At 36.6% G+C, this 26,710-nt stretch overlaps 1 protein-coding gene across 2 annotated transcripts; it reads left to right on the top strand.

The window, feature by feature from the left end:
• Window positions 1–300: 300 nt before the first annotated feature.
• On the top strand, window positions 301–26,695 carry LOC121322313 (aspartate--tRNA ligase, cytoplasmic-like). Of its 2 annotated transcripts, XM_041262102.1 has the most exons (19): window positions 301–479; window positions 4,840–4,936; window positions 5,588–5,617; window positions 6,109–6,166; window positions 6,967–7,059; window positions 8,670–8,772; window positions 16,607–16,709; window positions 17,017–17,097; window positions 18,339–18,398; window positions 21,066–21,177; window positions 22,289–22,423; window positions 23,335–23,482; window positions 23,880–24,026; window positions 24,478–24,520; window positions 25,064–25,144; window positions 25,241–25,352; window positions 25,626–25,697; window positions 26,081–26,180; window positions 26,286–26,374. In XM_041262102.1, the coding sequence occupies exons 1-18, from the start codon at window positions 457–459 to the stop codon at window positions 26,176–26,178; spliced, it is 1,596 nt and encodes a 531-aa protein (XP_041118036.1). In that variant the 5' UTR covers window positions 301–456; the 3' UTR covers window positions 26,179–26,180; window positions 26,286–26,374. The 2 variants fall into 2 exon arrangements, with proteins under 2 accessions (XP_041118036.1, XP_041118037.1); XM_041262103.1 differs by lacking the exon at window positions 26,081–26,180 and having other exon boundaries at window positions 26,286–26,695.
• Window positions 26,696–26,710: the final 15 nt, after the last annotated feature.

The following is a 26,710-nucleotide window of genomic DNA, read 5'->3' as shown; positions in this document are numbered from 1 at the left end:
AGGGACTTTTTTTAATTGATTCAATTAACAAATTAGGAAAATGTCTGGAACACATACCTGTTGTAAGGGCCGGAATTGCCCACCCCTTTCTATGCTTTTTTCTCGCTATCATTACAGCATTAACAACCATAAACCCAATACTGATTATTATTAACAGTTATTTCTGGCACAAGTCCATGTGATGCATACAACTACAAGTATGAACATTAGGCTAAAATCGTATCCCTTCACCTCTTATGTATCAACTTCGGTTAATATTTAGCAGAGGAATTTTAATTTTGCCTGTGTTTCTGTCCGGAACAACAGGAAGGTTGCACTAGGAAACGAGTTCTTCTTCTACATGTCTAATTTGCAAGGGCTGAGGTAGTAATAGGATAGCAGCTAACATTTAAGTTTATTGTTTAAAATAAATAAATAGATAAATAAGTAAGCGCGACATTCTGAAGTACAAGAAGCATGACTAAAGAAGAAAGCACCGGGTAAGAAGTAAATGACAATATGTACCACCACACTACGGCAAGCGTTTTTTTTTTTTTTTTTTTTTGCACTGGATTTCAATTTCATGCAGCTTATTGCATCACTTTTTGTTAAAACCCTCGTTGTCCTCGATAATTATTGTGTTAAAACAGGAGCGTTGTCCTCGATAGTTACTCTGTCATGAATACTTAAATTGTCTTTTTTAAAGGGGTTATCCCAAAAAGCTTTATCTACATTTAATGCACGGACCTGTTACAGATATATATATAATATATAATATATATATATATATAATATCGTATGTATGTGACTGGGGAACAGAACGTATAACTCTGTATAGCTTAGCTGGACAGTAAGTCGGTATGGTGTCTAATGTTGATTGAAATCAACAGGGGCACATGCTGTACAAAACAAACCAAAAAAAAAAAAAAAGAACTGTGGTGTGGTTATATATTCATATTGTTCAAGCACACTCACTCACTCGCATACATATTAAAGTCTCTGTAGGCGGGGTTATGAGCAGGAAACTAGTAGCGTTACAATAAACTTTATATGTGACCTTAAATACAGTTGTATGACAGTGATATACACTGGAGTGAGAGAGTGACCAGTGATATCAAGTTGACTCCCAGTTACATTCTGGCCAGAGCATTTCAGTGTGGTGGTAAGGGTGACGTTTTACCAGGAGGGATTTTACTCTAAGCTGAAGGTCCAAATTAATCAACCCGACCCGAACACGAACTGACAGTTATTTACCTGACCCAATGTAAAATTCTTGTTAGTAGACCCGGATCCGACCCGGCGTGTGTTTGTGTAAAACGTAGAGAGAAATACATTATCTGAAAATCAAATGATCTGAAGTACGATATCGTAAATGAGTGCTTTTATTCAAAATGTAACAAGAGCAAATGTGTGTTTGCAAAAATTGTTTGTCCACAACAAACGATTCCCACGTTCCTTAACTTTCTTTCAAGTCCTTCATAAACAAATCCATTACAGTGACTTTTAAGAATGATCTAACACCTTCGATATAGGTCACGTGTCTGCTGATGCGCTCTGCAAGCCATGTCATGTGTTACTGGGGGAAGTCAGTCCACGCAGCAGGAAGTATAAGCAATGATTTTTAAAAGCAAAGAGAAGAGAGGGACAGTTTGTGTATTACAAAGTAAACAAAATGGGACCCGACTTGACAATTTTGCATCCGAAAACCCGTTCGGTACGTGTCGGATCTCGGGTCCTGGTAGACCAGTGGAGACCTACTCTAAGCGGGTTTGACTTGCATAAATACATGTACACACCTTTACCAGTGCCTAAATCTACAGCACCTGCCTCGATGTAATATTGGAAGAGCTTTAATCTATCTATTTTTCACTTTTGCATAAAACTATGTGGGGTTGGTTATGTTCTCATAATTCCAGCCACTCCTGTAATTGTGCAAGAACTACTTTCTTGAAAAAAATGAGTTTACAGCTTTAAAGCAAGTTTTAATTAATTTATGAAACATATAAATTCAACATGAAACCCAAACCTAACAGCGTGTTTAAATGCACCATGAATAGTGTATTTCCTCCTATGTGCTTATCAAGTGTTCATGCTCTATACAATATTGTAACATACATGCAATACAATTAGGAAATTACTATTAGTAGTTACATATTTGAGCCCCACTTGGTCCAAGAATCAAATCTGGTGTCTCCCGTCCCATGCCTAAAATATGTTTACATACCTTGTATGGCCCAAAGATCTTTTCTGAAGTCTGAACTTTCCGCCCCAAGGTTGGGCTAACTAATTTATAACAACCAGACCTGTTTAGGTGAGAGGCATGCTTTTCATGCTCCTGTGAGTTGGGACAATTACGGTAAATACAGAACCCAAATTGTAACCTTGGCTATACATTTCTTATTTGTTTAGTACTGTCCCAAACCTGAATAAGTGTGTGAAAAAATAATCAAATAAAAAAAAAACAAGAGAAGAAACGGTTTTAGTACATAACGTTGTAAAGTTGTACTGTTTAAAATATACACACTACACTTTTTAAACCCTATTTAGGTTTCCTGTGATATAGTACAAAACAAGTGTCATTAACTAATGCAAAAATCACCCAATATAACCTGGCTTCTCATTTGATAAGTAACATAAGTCCTGCCCTATCTTGGAACAAAAAACATAATTCAGACCTGGCTTTAATGGCATTGTGCATTGCCCTTACCTAATGAAAATGCTATGAATAAATTCATTGTATCATGTTTAATGAGCTGAATGGAGATTTTTAAATACTTCAGGGTTAACTTTATCAGTGATTACATTTTCACACTTGTCCTGACCTTTTGGATATTGGTATAGTAGTACTATATAGAAATATATTGTACAGAAGATAACACCAACCTCAGGATCTGAGTACAGGAATGGAAATGGATTTGTGTACATTAGAAAGACCGTACTAGAAGCAGAGATTGTGAGCCTGTAAATGTGTCCTCCATAGCTAAAGAACATAGCTGTCATTTTGTGTTCGCTAGGTTCTGCTAGAGGAAGTAAACACGGCTTATCTTCCCCAAATTAACAGTCCAAAATAGGAAATGGTTCAATTTCCTAAACATCGAAAATACTTGTAAGTGGCTTAGAGAAACATCTGAAATTAGTCAATCAGTATACAATTGCTGCCCGGTCATTGAAACAGCTAATTTCTTGTTCTTTTCCTTGTAAATTAGCTTGTGATGTTAAGCAGGCTGCTGTTCCGAATATGATGAATCTCCAATAGTAGCAATAACAAATATAAAACCAAGCCTTAGGTTCGCCATTCAGGTCAAGACCATAGAGGTCAGAGTTCATGATGAAATGATTCATTTATATTCTTCCATTACTTTTCATTTTTGGTTTATCGGTGGAACCAGTCAATATTGTAGATGTACACATTCCAGCCTAGTTGACAAGGACAGAGGATCCTTACCAGTTTCAAGATCCATAGGGAATACAGTCTGGGTAGCGATAAACTCAACTCCTTAGAAATTTGTAGTCTCACGGAAATCCTGTTTGCTCATATTTATTCCCAGATTGAGAGGGGTATACAGTAGAGGTGTTAATGTAAAGTTTAATGGATGTTTAATCGTTGTCCTACATAATGTATTTATATGTTAACCTACAGAATTTATACAGCGGTAAGTAGTGAAGTTTGAATGTTTAGAAGGTTCAACAGAATTGAACACCTTTACTTTGAAGCACATGATGATTAACACAATAGCCAGGCAACCATGTGGGGCGGGCTGGGGTGGTTCTTGCACGGGGAGGGACAATGGTGCTAGATCTCTGCATCTGCTGCTCAAAAACTGCTGTGAACTCACTGGGAGACAGACTTCTGATGCATATTATACATGGGTATTTTTCCACTTTTGTATTCTATACAGAGCTTTGGGCAGAGGAGAAACATTTAAAGCCAGTTAAACAGGTGGTGTAAAAGGTTCAGCTGAAGAACGATTTGTGAAGAGGCACCTGCTAAAGTAATTGTGCTGCCATCTTCCTTGCACCTGGGACTGCTGTGCAGACGCAGTTCTCATGCAAATGTTTGTTTCCTTCAGGAATCATTTAGTCAACGCCTCCTAAACTTAGAAACTTGGCATGTTTATCTAACTGTTGCAGCATTACTGATAATCAGGCTGTTGTTTCTACTGAAACACACATAGTTTAGTACAAGTTTTGTTATAAAATATATTGTAAAGCAAATTGCAGAACACTAGACTCCCCACTAGTTACAGTTTTAAGGCTTGGTTTGTATGCCTTCATGAGTAATTGTGTAAATAACATGATCGTGTTACAGAAGAGAGTCATAGCAACATTTAAAAGCATTCCGTTTTTTCACACCTCATTTCATGAGAAATTGCTGATCAAGGAGTTTGATCTGAGACCTGAACTGTGAGGTTCTGTTTTATTTAAGTAGGCTATGCTTCCAATGTACAGCTGACCCAAGAACTGTTCCTTTTATAGACTTTAGAATATCAACTAGATAACTCCACACAGCACTTGTCATGAAGTGCAGTGTTATGTTTTGTTTTTATTGCATATTTTCTCTTCTATTTTTTTTTTGTTTGTTTCATCCAGTTACTTCTGTCTGCTAGGGGTGGTCAGGTAAAATATAGGCTACCTTATTGTAATGTTTAAAATCAACTCTGTTGTTTTCTCACAGACATTTCAAACTAGACTACCCACTTCACATTGGTAGAATTAAGCTTTTAAAAACAATAGGGATATAGGTTGGGTTGAAGTTGAAGTGTACGATACATTTTCCCAACTTGGCTAAAAACTTCCTACAGGAAGTATAATAAATAGACCTGGAAGTTTACAGTTGTTTTTTTTGTCTTCCTGTTACAGTGCAGAGGAACTGCAGGCACAATCAAAGAAAGCCGTCAAGAAACAGCAGAAGGAAGCTGAGAAAGCCTCTAAGAAAGCTGAAAAGCAAGCAAAGTTGGTTAGTATGTAAAAAAAACTTCATGCACTTAACAGCTGTGATGTGACGTTGGCACGAAAAGGAAAATTCCATGTGTTTACAAGCTAAAAGGATGCTTATTGTTTTTCTATTCCTGTGCTCTCAGACCTGTTTTGTCCGGCAAGGCTGTATATTGCTAGAAATGGGATTACAAGGCACGGCATACAGTAAACAACAATGCTGACTGTACCTTGCTTGCCTAGGGCCTCAAGTGTATCTGACAAAAGAAACGGTCTACAAGTTTTTACTGAGTGTACCTTGTAAAGCTGGTTCTAATGTTGCCTTTTTTTAAACAGCTTTAAATGTCATCCAACAGGGCAATTTTTTTTTTTTTTTTTTTTTTTTTTTTATAAATATAGGAATTCTGACAAAAGTAGTTATACAAATGGAACATTTCTAAATTTATATGATAAATGCAGGGCACAGAAGTTTATCTGGACTTTATATTCAATCCATCACTGGTCTTCCCCCCCAGTTAAAAAAGGGACCCCTTTTTTAGGCGTTTATGCAGCTTTTTAAAAAGTAAAACTAGTTTAAGAAAAGATTTTAAAAGTTCTACTTTTAAATTATTTCAATTGAAGAAATAAAGCAACAGCATGTAATTGATCTTATCTTTCTTTCAATTGTCTTTAGGCAGCCGAGCAGCAAAGCCCTGATGAAGAGGTCAGTGTCCTTGAACAATCTGCAGCCATTCAGACTGCTTTGTGTACTAAGCAGATACATCCCTGCAGATGTAACATTAGTAAATGTGTTTTTTCTGGGTATAACCAGTTCGCAAGTGTTAAAAGATGTTCAACCCTGCTGTTCACATACGTTTCTTGGAAATATTGTTCTTGATAGTAATACCTTCTGCCTAGTGTAAGTTACTTCTATGGTCATTTTGAAGCTTAGATTTACTTTTGAAGTATACTGTTTTTTGATAATGTCCTAAGGACTGCAAGGGAAAAATGACATGCCATGCATATTTAAGACATGCTTTAACTGTCTTAAATGATAGTACACTACATTGCAGTAAAAGCACTATTGAATCATGGCTTCCAACTACAGCTTTTTTTGTGAGGGAGAGCAAGTCTTTGCAATCAATTTTATATGCATACATCATTCCCTGCCTTTGACAATGTCTGTTTATTCATCTTTGTATTGCTGTTATGTAGGACTTTGCAAAGGATAGATATGGACTGTCTCCACTGGTTCAGTCACAGCAGAAACTAGGTCAGTAGTTTGGTTGGTTTTAGGGGAGTGCTCTCTAATACATTTTTAAACTAATCTTGAACTGATATTTCACATGTTTTTAAAATTATTGGCTCTGTGTGTTCCATGCAAGTGCCGTTTATAATATATATAATTATATAGATATATATATAGATATAGATATCTATATATATATATATATATGATATATATAGATATCTAATATATAATAATATATATATATATATATATGTATATATAATCACAGGTACAGTGTCCATGCAGAGTATTCGTTTCATAAGTAACTTATCACACCAGAGACCACACACACACACACATTGGTGTACACATACATATATATTATATATATATATGATATATAGATATATATATATAATAATATATCTATATATATATATTATACCTCTGGAGACATCTATTACCTGGTCCACCAGAATGATCAAACCCACTCCACCAATGTCACCTCCCCCTTAGTGTTGTTTTTTTTATTTTCTATCCCAAGGATAATTATCTGTAAAATTAATGTTTTCAATCAGTAAACCTACATACATAATTTCTGTTCAGCCATAATCAGATTCCCCACCAACCTGTCACCATCATTAAGGATATGAATATATTGGAATCTTCATTAAGAAATTAGATAGTGCAGTATTAAATGTATACATGTAGATGCTGCTCTATTTTTGTCATATTTTACTAAATTGTATTTCCCATTGAAAACTGGAAAGCAGGTGCTTATTTATTATTATTATTTTTTTATTATTTAAAAAATACAATGAAATACAAAAAACAAACTGCAGACCGGGTGCTGGTACTTGTACAGGATCTGACTCCAGAGAAGACTGACCAGCTGCTATGGCTTCGTGCCAGGATTCACACCAGCAGAGCTAAAGGTACGTTTTCCACATTTATCTCGCCTTTTTCCAATATCAAATCAAACGATAGAGGCATTTCAGAACTCTTGTTTTCTCCCTCCTGTTCATGCTAGCATATATTTCAATATTTTGTTTTCAAAGCACAGATAAACTAATTAAAGTTAAATAACAGACTGTTAACATTTTTTTGTGACATTGGAGTTTCAATAAAGTGAAATGCGTGTTCTTGCTAACACTAATATACTGTAAGCATCTGTCAGTATGTAACTGATCATCAAGAAATATACTTTTGTAAAACAAACCTGTACATTTAGCACACTGCTTTGTGCTGTTTTCACCGCTAAATTAACACATTCAAATATGATTTCTGTATTTTACTGCAAAACAACCATTGCTTTTCCTAGCATACCTTTCTGGGGATCTAAATGGACATATGATTTGGTCATAAGCCAGTGTGTCGATACATTATGAAAAGAGGTGGCTTTTAATAATCTGTGTATTTCAAGACTGATTCAGACTGATTTCATTGCTAAAATGATGTTGGTGTTTGTGAAAGAAGTTGCAAATCAATGCTGTGGTTATAAGCCGTTAAATATATACAGTTCCTTGGTGTGAAAACCTACCTTTCACTTTATAAATCTGATGATTGGAACCTGTACTAACTTAGTAAGTGGCTACGAATAACTGATCTTCGTTAAGTGGGGAATTTCAGTCCCTAGGTATGTAAATTCTGTAACCACACTTTTCTTGCCAGCATGGGTTCTTTCCAGAATGACCTGATTTCCATTTCCATGATTTCCTACTTTCTACATTCATTCATTCACAAATATGCAGCCTAAAGGCATCCTTCAGGACAGGATAACATATGCTCATTTACACACACATACTTTTTGCCTTCTGCTTTGCAGTTGACACCCCTGGCCGCATAACAAAAACAGAAATTTAAAGTTGAAGCTCGTGTTTCTGCCCTGGGAGAATGGCATTCCTCCTTGTTTGTTGGCAGGGAGTAATATCTGGAAGATGGTACTGGATAGTCACTCAGAACACATGCTCGCATACACAACCCTGGGTTGTACCAGAAATATTTTATTTATTCATTATTTTGTGGCAAGAAAGATGATATGTAGGTTTTGGTTGTTAGTGAAGCCCTCCCAAGAAAAACAAACAAACAAACAAAATAAACAGTTTAAATAATGGTATTCCCTAATCCCCATGCACCTGGTTATTAACTATGTAAAATAGTTTAAAATGATTCAAATCATTGCACAGACAATTTCTATAAAGAAAATCTGTTTTAAATGCATTCTAGCTTGTATAGTACACATGTCTTTGCTAAGTTTGCTAATGTAAAGGCAAAATGTAATAAATATACACATCTATGGATAGGGGAGGTACAGTATAGCAGTGGTAGCTGTTATGCCATTGAAAGGTACATACCTTACATTTAAAAACATGTCATGATACATTACGGAATATTGTGCTCAATAACATAGTCATAATGTGTGACACATTAGCAGTGCTTTTTGTGAAGGATTCCTGTGGAAAGGATTCATAATTTTTCTGAGGCACATTGGATGTAAATGACGGGGTAGTCTAACAGCTGCAGCGTGTCTGCTGTTATTTTCCAGGAAAGCAGTGTTTTCTGGTCCTGCGTCAGCAGCAGTTTAACATTCAAGCCCTGGTGGCAGTGGGAGATCGTGCAAGCAAGCAGATGGTGAAGTTCGCTGCCAAGTGAGTAAGAAATCGCATCCTGTTGTCAGAGTAAACAATGGTGGGAAAACAGACTTCTGATGGTTGGGTCCATTTTCACACATTCAAGTGAATTCATCATTTCTGCAGGACAAAGCTGTTTTTTCATCAGTACCACTGTAACCGTTCGAATGAACTTGGACGATGAATTGTCATTTAGTCTTATTGTAAAGATAATAAACAGCAGGTGTCTTTTTTAAAGGGTTTTGTGTTGCTAATGTGTACATGTCTACATGTACCTAGTAGAAGAGTGTGTGTCACTGTGACTAAACCCTTTGTTGCAGTGAGGACTGATAAGTCACAAACTGTTGTTTGAGAAGTTCAATATGGCCTCTAGTGCACAACAAAGTATAGTGTTTGAATGCAAATGATCCATTAAATCTTTGTAATTCATGCAACATGTGCAATCCAGCAGTGCAGGATATGCAACAATGAACAGAAGTTCAATTTATTTGAAGAAAGAGCATTATCGTGAATACTTGTAACTAATATACTAGTAACTAGCATCATGGACATGGAAAGTAAAATGTATTGGTTTATTTTAATATAAAAATTAGATGATCACGTCACTATAGATTCATCACTTTAAAGATTTAGCCGACTAAAACAAGAATATTTACTGAAAACCAAACCGGAAACAAACTTAGGTTGCTGAGGAATGCATGTGGTTTAGAAGCTTTGTAAAGGTATGAAATGAAATATTAACAAGTAAGATTTACCATACAACCTGTGTTAAATTAGCGTGTAAAAATTGTCGCTTCTTCTAAGGAGCTGTTAAGAGGACTGTGTGCTTACCACCTCATGCTCATCTCAAGTCGTTTGTTGTTCATTTTCCAGTAAATATGCTTTTGATCTTTAAGTGCCTTTTTTTTTTTTTATAAACTTGCTGTAAATGACGACCACATCCACATGAAGGTTGCTTACTGCAAAGCTAAAACATCTTAATCTGTGAATCCACTTGTACTCTGTAAATGATAAAAATGAAATTATTATAATCATTTTGAGTTCATTGACTTGCATCATGGTGATCCAAAATAAAAATCACTTGACAGGTAGCAACATTGTGCCCTTGTGGGAACCTTACATTGCAGGGGTCGCTGTCCTAGCATGTGGGCACTATCTGCTCAATCCGGGCTCCATCTTTGCCTGATAGCTTGAGTCCTTAGGATGACATGATTTTGACATGAGTAATTAAGTATCCCTGTAAAGTGAGCTTGTAGGTTTGTAAATTTGCCACCGCCACCTTAACATTGACCCCAGACCTAATGTGGCTGTCATATTGAGGCCATGTGATGTTTGAAAATTCAGCTGCATAGAGAACGTACATTTTGAGTTCCTACAGACCCACTTCTCTCAAACTGCACTGGAACAAGGTAAATGTCAGGTTAAAGGTTACAGTACGTTTGACCTTACGTGTTACGCTGTTGCAGTATTTTTCGGTTTGCATGTCTACTTTTACATGTTGTTGCATTTCCATCTAGTGATGAATAATTAATTAAACGAGACAAACTTATACAGAAATGGATAATGTGGTTTTCCCATAGCCTGCATTTCCTCAACCCGCAGGCTCATTGTGATGTTTTGCACAGAACTCCACATAGTTTCATGACATAGTGTTTACAGAAACTTTATGGTCTTTGAAATACTTAAGTTTCATTACTGATGTTGTCCTTTCATTGTCACATTGCTTTAATCTAATAAATGATCCAGATCACAAGCTTTGACATGCTTCCTTTTTAAAGGTTAAAGTACCCTCCCTTTGGTTAGACATCTAATTGAGGTGTGTACTTCAGTTATAACAAATGACCACTGTGTGGGTAGGCTATAGGCAACTGGTTTGTCCAATGTGCATATTTCCACAGTTGGTGAAATATTGACATAATTTTTTTTTTGATCTTTTGGGCAGGCTGACCAGTGTCACAAGAGTTGAAGTATTTAATGTCATGCCCTGCCAGATTACTGTGTGTGGTGTGAGAGAATCGTGTTTCCTCATCAAGTTTAGTTTGTCCAGTTCCCCTTTTTTGTCTGTACTTTCTATTACTTTTATCATGGTCTGCAGCCCTAAAAGCTTGTCTTGTTTCTGACCACAGTGCTCAGGAAGGTGACCCTTGCCTTAAGTGATTTGAATACAGAAGCTCTTGTGACCTTCTGATGAAGAGGGTCAGCACACAAATGTACCAGTATGTTGACCTTGTGTGCTTGCCAAAACTTTCCGTATGTTTTTCATTCAATGTGAAGCTTAAATATTCTTCTCAGAGCAGGACAACTATTCTTATGTTGGCAAGTTTGTTGTATGCAGATATGTTCTTTAACATAGAGATTCTGTTGAATTATGAGTTCTGACAAAACATCACGACAGTGCTTGAGGCAGAGGCAATTACTTGTGTATCCAAAATGTTGTTTTCTTTCTTTTTTACAGTTTGCTGTTAAAGCAATATGAGGTCGTTTCTAAATCATGAAGTAACAGACAAGTGTTACAGTAGTACGGTAGCTGGAACGTAAATAAAAGTTCCTCTTTCGTGTACTTGCAAAACTACTTGTGGTTAAACTGACAGTGTCTTGCATGCAAGTTTTGCAGTTTTAGAGTGAGGTGGGCGACACTAAAAAAAAAAAAAAAAAATTAAATTAAAAAGTGAATATGTGGGGGAAACTTTCGCTTTACTTGAAGAGAAATAATAACTTCAAACCTGTAATGCATTATTTTTTATAAATGGTATCTGAACAAGCATATTATGCTTTAAACCCCTTTACAGTATATGCACAAGATCGTTATTTTTTTTATTAGCAATTGTTTTAAGAAACTCGGTGGTCCACTATGAAAGGCGCGCTATATATAAAATAAAGATTGATTGATTGCAATAAACTGGGTTAGACCAAGAACCAGATGGTGCCATATATCAGGGTTTCCCAACTGGTGTGCCATGGAATTTTTTGATTAAAAACTGCATGTGAGAGGGAAAAAAAACAGCCTTCCCTTGTATTTTAGTTAGTGTTGGAACGGTGGCATTCTGTAGTGTTTCTGTCCGGATGGGCATGACAGACGCAACATTACGCTCTTACAAACTTGCTGTTACGGGAGTCACGCGGTGCTCCATGTGTTTTAAATCTTACAAATCTCAAAACTTCAACTCTTTATACATCTGGGTCACACGCTAATCCTTCCTTAACTGACACTTTTTTTAAGAATTGACATCCCAGTAGTTGACCCACAATCAAAAGCTGACTCTGAGAATTTCGAATTTTCGAATTTCCCAAAAATGGACAAATATTTGAAGAAAAAGATTTTGGAGCTTCCACGTCTACTTGTAGTGATAAAGCTGAACATGAAATAAAGAAACTGAAAGTAGTTGGAGCTCTCTGCAATATAGATTTTCGTTTGTAGGGGAACCATCTTGACCTCTTCCACAATGTCTCGTGTCCGTGGAGAAACTCAAACCATGCCATAGTGCTAAGTAAGTTTAAAACGACACCTTACAAGCAAACATTCATCCCTTGCTAAGAAGGACATACATCATTTTTTTCAAGCGTTTATTTCTGACATAGCGCTGGAAGCAAGCTACGTGGTTGCTGAGCTTGAAGCAAAGGCAAAAAAGCCACATACAATCGCAGAGACTTCAATTTTACTAGCATGCAAAGAAATCGTGAGAGTAATGTTAGGGGCACATACAGTCAAGGAAATTGAAAAAGTTCCCCTTTCAGAGAATACGGTAAGTCACTGCATTGATGACATGGCAGGTGATATTCAGATGGTGCTCCAAGAGAATTTTTTAAATCAAGTGGAAAGTATACATTGCAGCTTGATGAATGGACAGAGATCAGTGGCCAGCTCAACTCTTGGCAAATGTAAGGTATGTTGACGGAGATAGTATCAAAGTAAAATAAAGTTAATGATGCAAGAGGAATGGCAAGGGTTTTAAACGGCTTAAACCGAGGCGATTAGAGGGCAAGTTCATTTGGAGGCAATATGGTGGCATGCCTCAAAAATAAGTACCAATGTATGCCGCGGCAGAGAAAAGGTTTGGAACCACTGCCGTGTGTAATTCCACCTACCTGTGGTTTCCTTGCCAAGGTGGATTTTAGGATTATTGTGTTGGGCAGTATGCTGTAAAAGTAGATCTGTACTTTTAGCTGTGCAGTTTAACATTCAAAAAGCTTGTATTGTAGCTAAATTCCCTTTTCATCCTGTGACTGGCAGCAGGCAGAGATCTTTCAGCAAATATCACAAAAGCTACAGATGTGCAGTACTTTAGTTAAAAAGGATTGAAGTAGTTTCTGCATAAAATGTAGACGTGCATTGTGTTAATTCAAGGACCCATCAAAGCCACAAAAGATCAAACCCAACAAAACAATCATGTTGCTTGTGAAGATTGACATACCCCACCAGCCACTGACAGCTGGCATTCTGTATTCCTTGTAGTGCTCTTGTGTAGTAATGGGGCAGTGCATAGGGAAACAAGAACATGTCAGAAATATACAGCAGTTAACAATCATTTTAAAAAAGGTGTAATTTAATATGAGGTTTGCGATGAAAATCCAGATGGGTTTCTATTGGCCTCAGTGACTTAGCTAAAGTAGACCTTTGGTAATGTGCTTGGAGCTTTGTGTGTGGTTTAAGTTGTTCTAGTGGTCAATTAATTCATAAACATTGTGGTCCTTTTCAGGTTGTTTTATGATCACAGAAGGATCCATGTGTCACAGGATTCCAAAAGCTTTTCTAGAAGAACAAACAGATCCATATTCTCCTCGTTATTCTTGTGAATACATTGAAACCATTTGAGCAAAACAGCTATTTGCAATCCATCAAGTTTGATTAAAAACTGTGAGAAAAAAAAACAACCTTCCCTTGTATTTTAATTAGTGTTGGAACGGTGGCATTCTGTAGTGTTTCTGTCCGGATGGGCATGACAGACGCAACATTACGCTCTTACAAACTTGCTGTTACGGGAGTCACGTGGTGGTCCATGTGTTTTTAAGTCTTACAAATCTCAAAAGTTCAACTCTTTCTACATTTGGGTCACCCGCTAATCCTTCCTTAAGACACTTTTTTTTAAGAATCTTGACATCCCAGTAGTCGACCCACAATCAAAAGCTGACTGAGAATTTTGAATTTGACCCAAAAATTGACAAATATTTGAAGAAAAAGCGCAAACAAAACAAAATCCCATCGGATGATAGTAGAATCAGAGGAAAGGATATCAAGCTGATCCAATTATTTATTCACTGAAAGCATTCATTTCTGTCTAGAATGTGTTTTGTATATCCTGGCCTCTTTATGTAATGAGTCATTGTTTCAGACCGCATTAGGATTGCCTGAGAATCCTCTATTTCTATTCTCTTCATTATCAAAGGCAATTCCCTAGAATAGGGCATTCTCACTACTACTGTTCTTCCAATTATACAAGCGCTGAACGCAAAAACAGTTTTGTACAGAGTACGTTCTTTGTGTGTTTCACATAAATGGTGTCTGGGGGTAAAGACAAAATCATGTGCAGTATGAAATCTAGAGTTTCACAAGCAGCTTGTGTATATGCATTATCCTGTAGCGATGTGGTTATGTCATCATGCAATGGCAAAAAAAAAATACAACTATGTTGGGGATCTGTAATTTACCTGCAGATCTGTGCATTGGTAGTAGTTTATCCCTCCCCATACTTATTCTCCAGGGGTACATCTTGGATGGCCTGCTCTGGGTGTGTCATCCAAAGGTCCTGTCTTTTTTCTCCCCCTGTTGTAGGAACTGTGCAGTTAAAATATTTCTCTTCGCTCCTTGTGAATGGTAGGCTATTTTAGTACACATTTAACAGCTAGACTGTTTGGGACCCATTGTGCTGCTTAGAGCCAAAAACAAATCTACAGTATAAGTAGGGCTTCTGATTTTCAGTTTTATCCGATAAAACCCCCGATACAAAAAAAAAAAAAAAAAAATGAAATCGGTGGATAGCTAATAAACACAGGAAAACTATGGAAATGGTTAATCAATTCACGTTGACTTTACCCCTTACTAAATAAAACCTACTACAAAAAATAATTATAAATACATTTCCCAGTGCTACTGGGCAATGTCCAGCCTTATTAACTTGTATCTGTCATTGATTTGTTCTGAATACTTAAACCCGCCCCAACTACTGAGTGACAGCACATTCCAACATTTCTATTGGAGGCTCTGCATGCCAGATTTAAAACAAGATGACAATCAGGAATGGAGTCTTGTTCACAGGATTTAAAGCTGTATTACAGTTAAGATATGGAGAATTTAAAACAGAATTGCAAATTGTGGTGAAATGTAAAAAAAAAAAAATGCCTACACACAAAAACCCCAGAAGAATGTGCCCATGACCATAGGGATTTTGTTGCTGAAGACATCAAAGGGAAGAAGGTACAACTTAAGTGTGCAAGTACTGTCGAGTTACTGTGATACATATGTAAACAGAAAAAAAAAATAAAATGCTGAAGCATTTTGGAAAGGAACCGAAAACACTAATTAAATACAGTATATCAAAAAACGAAACCCCCGCAGAAAAGATTTATATAACTCAAAAATATCTAAAAATAAGCACCGGAAAATACAATTAATAAAAACCAGAAAAACAAAAGCACTAAGTATATGTGTTTATGATATGTATCTATGCTGTTTCTGATATTAAATTTCAGCAGTTAAGGAAATGGGTATAATAAGAAATGGGTTACTAGTAGGTTGAGTTTTAGAAATTATAATTAAAAATGGTGAAAGTGTGTGTCTTGTTTGTGTAACCATGATTCATTGATTTATAATACCAGAAAAGGAACAGAATTAAGGTGTAACATAAGGAAAAAAGGACTTGGAGGTTGGCAGTTGGCTTCACTTGCAAAATAGTTTAGCCACAGAGAATTATGCAATTCAGTTTCATAGTTTCTGAAATATATTAATGATGCTGACTTCAATTTTAAATCATTGTTTCTTCTTCTGACCACTTTTTTGCAGAGGCAATTTTGATATATATTTAGCAAATCCCATCTGTGTCCTGTCATGGCAGGGAGCAGCTGGAGATGAGCTGTTTCATCAACCATTAATCTTTGCATCTGTGCATGATGCCTATCCGTGCACATTAGTGCATTTTCCTCTGGGTAAAGCTGTCTGCATCCTATATTTGCCATCTGTTGAAATATTGACATATACTGTACACAATAGTTAACTTCAAATAAAGACCCATTCCCAAGTCATTATGCCTATGTCTGAATTTAACCCCATGCAGTCCTATGTCGGACCAGGTCCGACATTACAATTTTCCCTTTCCAGTAAAGCACAGGTCTCTAGTCATTTTTTTCTCCTGAAAAAGCAGAGGAAACCTTCTAATGTCCGAGTGAGACCGATAGGAGCCGAATGAAATTGAAAAAAAGGGTGTATCTCATAGCCCCATCCACTACAGAGATAACACGGACATTAATGGAGATAGCTGCTTCTGCATCCAGCGCTGAAAGAATATCACTGACATTTGCAGAGCTTTGAGATGTTATAGTAATAAAATATTGACTTGGATCGCATTGTTGAGGAGTTTGGTGATAAAACGAGTAATCAGGAGAGGATTTATCAGTATGCACGTCTATAAAGAGGTATGTGAAAAATACAGCGAACAAGGGGTGGGGCTTGGCTGTAGATACAGTACTGAGTGTCCTTTTGTGATTCAATGCCTTTTAATCCTATTTTTCTCTGAAAAAATATAGCGAGTGTGAAAATAAATTGGTCCAGACGTGCCTAACAAGTGCTGAATAAATGGACTGCGAAGGTTAATAAATGGAAAACAAGCCTTGATTGATGTTTGTTCTTTCTTGAGTGCAGCATCAACAAAGAAAGCATAGTTGATGTGGAGGGGGTTCTACGGAAGGTGGATCAGAAGATTGAAAGCTGTTCCCAGCAGGATGTGGAGCTGCATGTTGAAAGGGTAAGTATAGCAGATTGATCATTTTATAAAACTTTATTTTTTTCTGCGACTGCTGTATTCTGTGCTGCCATGATCCAGACAAGGAAGGTTTCTGATGTCATGTCGTTCCTGGCTGTTCTGTTGTTTGGCCTTTCAGATTTAATTGATGAAAGTCACAGTGCTGTACAGTATATTGACAGTTTAAGTGAAATATGAAAACGAGGGCCTATGGTTTGTAACCATGAGACTTGCTCATTGTTTTGTTTTTCACCTTCATGTCGGGATGTCTGTTCTCCAGTCGACCGTTTATGCTCTTTCTTGATGTCAGATCTTTGTGATCAGCCTGGCTGAGCCTCGCCTGCCCCTGCAGCTGGAGGATGCTGTCCGCCCAGAGGGGGAGGGAGACGAGGTAAGGCGCTCAAGCTTCTCCTGATCGGCTCCACTGGCTTCAGGCAGGAGCCTTGTCGAGGAAGGGTATCTTGGGCATATCTGGGTTCTGTTAAGAGTCTGAGTTGTTTTTAACATGCTGTATTTGGATGGAGAGTGTTTCTATCGATTTTCAAATTTTATAAAATGTTCATTTTGGCGCACAAGTGAAAAAAAATTGTTCAGGTTTTGTTGTTGCGGTGGACGCAAGTAAATGCAATAGCTGTACATATTTCTCTCTCCATTTGGCTTTTTGAAATGGTAAAAGGCTGCATGGACGGCCAAGTAACCAGTACCTATTTGACTTTTGTCACAGTTTTTGTCTGAGATACACTGTCACTGTAACATATCCTACAGTCCACATGACCGGTATACTACTTTTAAACTTCCATCTGTGTGAAGCCAGCACAGGATTTTGTTCAAATCTTTGCAGTCTTCCAGTTCATAAGTTCAACCACTAAACCTTGTAGTGAACAGACTGATTTGTTTTGCTTTATGTGAACACCGAAGACAGATTCTTGAACGAACAGTAATTATAATTGGCTATAATTGAATGTGGCAAGTGGAGCTATGTTTGATGGTTTTGTTTTTTGTATTTGTGCCTCATGGTATCAGAAATGCCAATTTCTTAAAATCATACATGGTATATTATGAAGGATAACTCTGCCATCTTGGTGCAGGAGATATTCTGCAAAATGTTTTCCAGTAAATTGTCGTGTCCTTGTTTATTTGCCTGGTATCCACTGTTATTTGAACACATTTTTATAGTATTAATGCCTCATTGGTTGCCAGGGTGGTAGATTCCATCAAGATGCTCTAAAACCAGCTTATGTAAAGATTACAGTGAGACCCTTTATATCCCAGTGTGAACTTCTCAGCAAGTACTAGAAGTGTCCACAGAGACTTAGCAATGCACGTAATCTTTTTCTTTCTTTATAAACAATCTTCAATGTTCTTTCTCAAACACATTTGCTGTAGTGGTTAAAAAAAATACCTAATCAAATAAAGAAGTAGAGGATGGCCTAAAAGTAACTTGACACCTTTATTTTAATTATTACCCTGTAAAATAAAAAATACATACATTAACCTAAAGCAAGTTGGTGTCTAAATTGACAGAACTTTCCAAAGCAAAGAATCATGAGAACACTGCATTAATATTTAAAACAAAGTAACCATGCTCTTCCTAACTTTAGGATTGTATTTTTTTAAACTTTCTTCCCCCAGGAAGGAAGAGCCACTGTGAATCAGGATACCCGACTGGACAACAGAGTTATTGACCTCAGGGTAAACATATCTTTCCTTTTTTCCTAAATGTTACAAAAATACATTTCTAGATTTCTAGTAAGTTTTGTGATTTGACAGTCTTGCCATTCAGAAGTAAACCTTTGATTTGGAGAAGGGTGTATTGGGTAAACGTACATTTTTTTTTTTTTTTTTAGAAATCGTGTTTAACCAAGCATTCTTTTGACAACAGTATGCCCCATTTGAGATTTAATAAATAATGTGCAGGTGGTTATTATAAAGCAGGCATCTTAGCAGAGTAAAGCCGCCTGGTGCCCTTGCACTTTTTAAAAAAAGACAACTTTTCTTGCCCTGTCTTTTGAGATCGTTGGGTGTTGTAATAAAGTTATACAATACAGTGCTTGTGACACCACTGTTTGAAAAAATAATCAACATGGCAATTTCTGTATTTTAAGATTTCTTGAAGTTTTGCATGTAGCAAAGTGGGGAATTTATTCAATAGAAATCACTTGTAATAAAGCAGCCTTGAAAACATCCTCAGTGTTCAAAATAGTCATTGTTATTCAATTCTTAATCAGTAATACAGCAACAGGAAAACAATGGGTTTACTTCTGCTTGCATTTATGTGTTTTCTTTGGAACACCTGTTTTTAAATGTCCCTGGTTAACACTTGTGGAGCAACAGTTGCATATTGCTGGACTATGGTATATCATAATATCATACATAAATCTGTAACTTGATGTAGCTGTTTTATTACTAGCATTGATAAACATTACATTATTGGTTTCACAGAGCAGTTTTTTTTTGTTTTTTTTTTAAAACAAGCAGAGGTATGTGTGAAAGTAATTTAGTGCTCTTTTTTTTTCTACGTAGACTCTGATGTAGCTAACGTGGATAAAGGGGGGTTACTCAGTCCTTTATGTCAATTATATTTTGTTGAAAAGCCCTTGAAACAGTTTAAAATCATTTAACAGCTAGACTGGATGTTACCCTGCACATGGATAAAAATGGGTTTAAAGATCATCAAAAAAAAAAAAAAAAAAAAAAAAAACATTTTCCAGACACATTCTCACTATGTGGGGCATGGGTTACACAGCTAACCTTTTCTCCATCACAAACGCCTCACCACATTTTGGTCAGCTGGAATGACTCTGTGAGATCTTGCTAGTTTGTAGACCATATTTAAAAAAGAGCAAACACTTTTTATTAAAAAATCTTTATGAAAGAAATGCATTTAGACAAAGAAACAAGACAACCATTCTCATGTGTCTTGCTGTCTTTGGAATGTCTTAATAACAGTTGTATCCTTTTACATTGTAAATTACATTTTAGTTTAAAGTGAAGATCACTCTGAGCAAAGCATAACTATACTAGGCCAGAATATTTTATTTCTGGAAATGAACTGTCCCTAAGAGTTTAAAATTGAACATCTTTTGGATTTTGAAAAGATCACTGTTTTACTGTATACTGTAAGTTAAGCTGTTATTACCCATCAGTGCAGATATTATTTTCATGCAGAGAAAACCTATGGGTGACATGACCACATTTGTGGTGTCCGGGTCATATATTTAAACTACAAGGAAAGTTATGTCAGGCTTTTGTGGTTAGGCCATGTGACGCAAATTGGTACAGTGACTGAGAGAACACAAGTAAACAAGTGCTTGATGTCACAGACATCTAATTTCAAATCAAAGTATTCTGTTGCACAGCAACACCCATAGAATGTTTGTTTTGACGCCTGAGTGTTCTGAGAACATAAAGTTCATTGCAGAAGTGAAGACACTTGTTTACCAGAGACCATGACCTGCACAAGTGGGCCATTGTTCATCTTCATTAAGTCCAGTTGTAAACTTGTATCAAGTTTTTAAAGTAGCTGACCCCATTTTCCCTTTTAACTAATGACATGTTCTTGTAAGTATATTTTAAAGTTTCATTCAGGTGCATTTTCAACCTTTCATGGATTATATTAGGATAGCTACTTTAGGAGCATTTCTTAAAATCCTACATTACAATATAAAGCCACTTATATTGTATATAACATATCCAAGCATTTCACAAAAAGTGCAACAAGCATCCACAAGACCACATACCAGTTGAATTTGATGGGAGCCTTAAAACCAGATGAAACAAGTCTGTCTGACCTTCAGCATTACCTGTATATCTGAATTAGACATAACTTTCCCATTTAACTACCTGTGTTGCTCTGTGGAGAGTCCTTGGGGAACATTGCTTCTGCAGTCTAAAACAAATGCCTGGCTTCTGAAACCCCTGGGACACACTTAACTGCTTTAGCATAGCTCTATTTTTGCTTATTTTTTGGAGGGGTTTGTTTCTACTTTTGTCCAGTTGGCAAGTTTTAGGTTTGAACAGTGAGGGTTAGGGCCAGCATCCTTTGTTGCCTTAGCACAAAGCACAAACTGGGAGAGGTGCAATTTGTACAAACTGGGTTGGGGCCAGTCTCTTAGTCATGGAATTAGGGTTTGGATTAGCACCCAAAAAAGGTAAATTCCCAGCATTTACATCTTTTATTAGTGCACAGTTGTCATGGAACCTACAAAGATCAACTTCTCTATACTGTCAAACAGTGTCTAGACAGAAGCATTAATAATTGAGGTCAGTTTTTATATTGATATTCCAGTGAATTGGGAAATGCCTATGTTGACTCATCTGAAACTAGTCACGGGTATTTACTCGTTTACTTCTCTACAGACAACAACCAACCAGGCCATCTTCCGCTTACAGTCAGGAGTCTGCCAGCTCTTCAGGGAGACACTCATCAACAAGCAATTTGTGGAAATTCAGACTCCAAAAATTATTTCTGGTTTTTTTTTTTTTTTTTTTTTTTTTTTTAAGGGTGGGGCGGACGGGCATTTCCACTTGAAGTCATCAATTCTTCAACATTTAAGATACAAATGTTTCCACCATAGTCACAGCACAGGTGTGGCTGGTGGTAGATTACTTAAGTGCTTGTCTTTGGATGTGCACTTCATTAGAAACAGGTATAAGAGGGCTGTGATTGTAAAGTTCCAGATTTAGCCTTGAGCTAGTGCCTTAATGGCACAGTCCCAGGGGTCTTTGCACTGGTTTGCAGACAGTGCGTCTTTACAAGATTTTCTGAATTCCCCACTGGGTCATTTTACACTTAGTCTGCCATTGCCTGAGTAGCGTATTATAATGGGCAGTGGCAGGCAGCTGCAGAGCTGTAGCTTTTTCCATCAACTAACATGCATTAGCTCCAATGATATCAGCCTTCTTTTTGCTTGTTATGACTGTAGTAGTCTTCCACCCTTCACAAACAGTAACTGTCTTTTAAATGTGAAGGCATTCTCATTCCTTTGACATGCTATCTTATTTTTCTTCATTTTATGCTCAGAATGTAGCAACTGAAAATATAAAGAAGCACTGATTTGTACATGTCTATCTTTAAATCTGCAAAATCTTTGTCTCCAAGTCTTCTGTCATCCACATATACATTTGTTAAAATTATTGGTGTTTTTAACTGGTTTAGAACCATGGCTGGTATACCAACATGTGTACTAATAGTTTATTTGCCCAGTCTATTTAACGCAACCCTGGATTAAAGTACACACCCTTATTCTCACTTCCTGAAATTCAGACAGCCAACCAAAATACCCAGGGGTGGTCTTTTTGAATTTTGAATTTGTCGGGTGCAAACTGTTAAATTACAATAAGGCAAATTTCAGCAAGTCATTTTGTAATGCAAAGCACACACAAGAAATGGAAGTTTCAAAATTATTTGACTTTTATACACACAGCAATAATTATAGTTGTGTGTCAGAACAGCTTCCTATTGAATGGGGTTTATTCATATTAAGTTAAATTGGAGTGGAGTACATGTTTCATCCAGGTAGTCTGTTTCAGATTCAAATAACTTTTTTCTCAATTTTAACAATTAAAATGATTAATTCCAGCTGCTAGTGAAGGAGGAGCCAATGTGTTCACGGTCTCCTACTTTAAAACCAGCGCCTTCCTGGCCCAGTCCCCACAGCTCTACAAGCAGATGTGCATTGCTGCTGACTTTGATAAAGTGTTCTGCATTGGGCCTGGTAAGGTTATGTGTGTTTGTTGAGGTTCTCCGCCTGTCACTTGGGGACCTATGTGCAAATCCTAGGTTTTGTACAAAATAAATTGTTTGTTTAAAAATACACTGTATACATATTTATATGGCACAACAGTAGATGTTTACCATGTTCCAAAAAACGATCTGATGTTAGCCATTCTTGAAATATGTTTACTTTAGCAAAACATGTGTTTCACAAGAACTATGACAGAGCCACTGACTGCATGCGAAAGTTGGTTTATATTCTGAAGATGAAAATGTTTGTTATGGAAACCCCCACATTTTCAGACTGAAAACAATAACAACCAAACTTTAAATGCAATGTTATCATGATATATGTATAGCTCTTAGGGGACCTCTAGTGCTTAATGGTAGTATGGCTTTAATTTTTCAGCATCTGTGATCCTAAAAGGGCCATATAGCCAGTACTATGACAGGCATAATATTTTACTGAAATTACAACAGACAGACACATAGCAAGTATTAATCTCCATAAATAGCAATATAAATATTTTAAACTGTTACAGATGGGGGGGGTTTAAAAGCTGTTATTTCTGGTGAACAACCAGCCTGTGAAACTACAAAATTAAAAATAAATAAATGAATATGTATATAAGTTTTCATGCTATAAGGCACCCAGTAATAAATACATTGGAGTAACAGAACTCACTGAATTTGCTTAGTTCCCACACAGATACAGGGCAAATGGCTGTGAAGTTCCAGTTTATAATAACATTTTGCCCCATGGGTTTTGTCAGGTTTTACGGTAATAAATACACTTTTATATAATGATGTGTAAGATTGTACACGCTTCTACAGTGGATTTGTATTTGTTTAGTTACCACTGATGTGTGTTTGTTTGTTTTTTGTGTATTTTTATTTAATCTGTTCAATCAGTGTTTCGAGCAGAGGACTCGAACACACATCGCCACCTCACCGAGTTTGTAGGCCTGGATATTGAGATGGCTTTTAACTACCATTATCATGAGGTGGTGGACCAAATTGCTGCAACTTTGGTTCAGATTTTCAAAGGACTGAGAGACAGGTAAAACTAAATTCTTCAGATAAACATGAGATTAAGAAAGGGATCCATGACACTTTACCTGTCTGTAAACAATGATAACACAAGGGTTTGTCAAACTTCACACTGTGGACAGATTAAAGTGCTATTGAACAGGCTTGAAGTATAGGTTTACCAGTTTGATATGACGCTGCAGTGCAACCTTGTGGACGGAGAGTGCAATACTGAGACTGTTCTCTAAATGCAGTTTGTGTTCCATATTGATAAACTTTTAGTGTGCACAATACATATAAAGCAGTAGGAGATTAATACAAATGTATTTTAAATGGAAATGATTGTGTGATTTGTCATGGAATGCATTTTCATGTACATGTATGTATTAAACAGTGCCCTTTTTAATTCTGTTTTTTAAATGGCTCAGATTCCAGACAGAGATTCAGACAGTGAACAAACAGTATCCGAGTGAGCCCTTCAAGTTCTTGGAACCCACCCTCAGGCTGGAATACAAGGAGGGTGTGGCTATGCTCAAGGAAGCTGGGGTGGAGATGGGAGATGAGGATGATCTCAGGTAAAGCAGGCAATGTTTTAAGACTTAAATATAAAGACAACAGTGTTATTACTTCACTGTTTTTTGCTCCGTAAGCAAGTCACTGTTCCCTTTTCGGACCCTGATTGACGCAATTTTTTAAACATTTATTTGCAGATTTACGTTGGAGTTTCTAACCCTTTTCAAACTTGTGGTATGAGTCATTCACATGAAAGATATTTGAAAGAGCATGGTAACAGCACATGAATGTCAATACAGGCCAACAGTATTAACCTCATTATTTGAGATTGCTCTTCCTTTTTACCTGTTGTGTAGACAATGCATTTGTGACATGGGTATCTAGCCTTTTGACTTCTGATAACAGATGGAACTGGGAAGGAATAAATACTTTTAAAATAAGATAGTCCACACCATCAGACATGCATGTCATGTTGAGGACCAAAACTATATAACATTTTTTTTTTTTCTTTAGTACACCAAATGAAAAACTTCTTGGCCGTCTAGTAAAGGAAAAGGTAACTAATGTATTCAAATTATTGACTTGCTAACCGTTAACATACTATAGAGACTTATTCACTAATAGTGCAAAGGGGACCTACATCGAAAATAAGGTGTTTCATAATGGTGTTGATGTCTGAGTAGGGGGCACTCAGCCAACAGCTCCAGCATAGTGCCAGGGAGAATCCTTCAGATGAGATGTTAAATCAGAGTCATATATATACAGTCTGTGAACAATACAGATCCCATTGCTCCCAGGCCATTATTTAAAGTCAAAGATTCAATTCCCCAATCCCTGTTAACAGGGAGGCATATTTTGAAATAAAAAGGATCACAACTCGGGGAATCTTTCCTGATTTTAAGTAGTATAGCTAATGATTATGGCATTTGATAAAGTAGTATCCATGTAATTAAATGTTTGATAAATAGTCTGCTTGATGACCGTGGCATAGAGAGAAATATAATATAGTAGTTATTGGCATTCAAAGTAAGAGTGACACATGCACATATTCTAAAGAACACCTTTTTGTTGTCATTTTAATATTTTTTTTATTTTCCAGTATGACACTGATTTCTACATCCTTGACAAGTATCCTCTGGCTGTGAGACCCTTCTACACCATGCCAGACCCCAGCAATCCTGTAAGTGTGCAAGGGGATCTCCTTGAGTCGCATCAGTGTCTAAAAGGAAATCCGTTTCCAGTGTTTATTAACCGGATGTATTTTGCAATATTTCAGAAATACTCCAATTCGTATGACATGTTTATGAGAGGAGAGGAGATTTTGTCTGGTGCTCAGCGAATCCATGATCCCCAGCTGCTATCAGAGAGAGCCCTGCATCACAACATCGGTAACAATTCTAAAGGATGTCATGGAGTGTAAAATTAGATTTTACCCCTAAACACTCCATGATAGATTTGTATTGTATTGCTCAAGTGTAACATTACAGTCTATGTAAAATTGCTAGTTGTTTAACCAAATCATACATTTTGTTTTGAAATATGTAAACTTTTACATTACAAAACAGATGTTAGGTCCATGCTTTTTATTTAATGTGTGTGTTTCGTTCTTGGAGTAGAACGACAGTGACCAAAGGGTATACTCAACTTTTTCTTTCTGACAGACCTTGAAAAAATCAAGTCCTACATCGACTCTTTCAGATTTGGAGCTCCTCCCCATGCAGGTGGTGGTATAGGTAATGTATCTCATATTTTGATATTCCAGTCAGAAACACAATTCAATGAATGAGTTGATGGAGGGGGAGGGGGGTATGCAAAGGTACTTGCATTGCATATTTTCTTTGAGAAATAATACAGGTACCCACTAGGTGGCACCTTACATTATGTTAAACTGACATTCCCTTGCCCTACTAATTCCATACCATACCATACCATTCATGAAGTTAACAAACATATTGGGATCTGTAATGGAAACTTTTAAAGAGCCTCTGTCTAAAATAGTTTAAAGTTTACAATAAGAAATTCTTTGTGTAAAATAACTGCATCGGGACATGTACATTTATTTATTTATTTTTTTAATATACAAGATAATGGTTTGTAGTGTTTTCTCATCTTTCAGCAGAACCAGTTCGTGAATCTAACATTTGCTGTTTTGTCATGATGGATTTCATCATGAATCGGTCGCCAAGTCACATGTATAAAGAGAAAATTCTATAAAAGTATTATGATTTTACTCCTATGAAATTTTATTGGATGTACTAGTTTGTCACCATCGTCTCCTGGACACAGTATTTAATGTGTGGATTGCTGTTGTTTTTCTGCAGGTTTGGAGCGTGTCGTTATGCTGTATCTGGGACTTCACAACATTCGCCAGACCTCTATGTTCCCACGTGACCCCAAGAGGTTGACTCCTTAGGAAATGTGCTGACAGGACATTCACTCTATCAATCTGCCTTGGAATCGAGCTGATCAAATGCAATAGGCCATACATGTAATAAACAGAAGTGCCACAGACATTTAACAAATAAAGCAGTTTTTGTATGAATGAAATAACAATGATAGTTTAATAGTTAGTATAACTAAGTCTTTTTATTAATATTATGATGAAAAAGTCATACACTACACTGTAGTTTACGTGTGTAAACTGGATACATTGGCAAAATGTTATAAATAACTATCAGTGAATGGAATTAAGTTATGTACTTTTAAAACAATAATAAAATTATTGCAGGCATAAACCTTTACAGGC

Source organism: Polyodon spathula, chromosome 10, assembly GCF_017654505.1.
Source record: "Polyodon spathula isolate WHYD16114869_AA chromosome 10, ASM1765450v1, whole genome shotgun sequence".
NCBI lineage: Eukaryota > Metazoa > Chordata > Actinopteri > Acipenseriformes > Polyodontidae > Polyodon > Polyodon spathula.
This window is presented reverse-complemented; position numbering and strand designations above follow the sequence as displayed.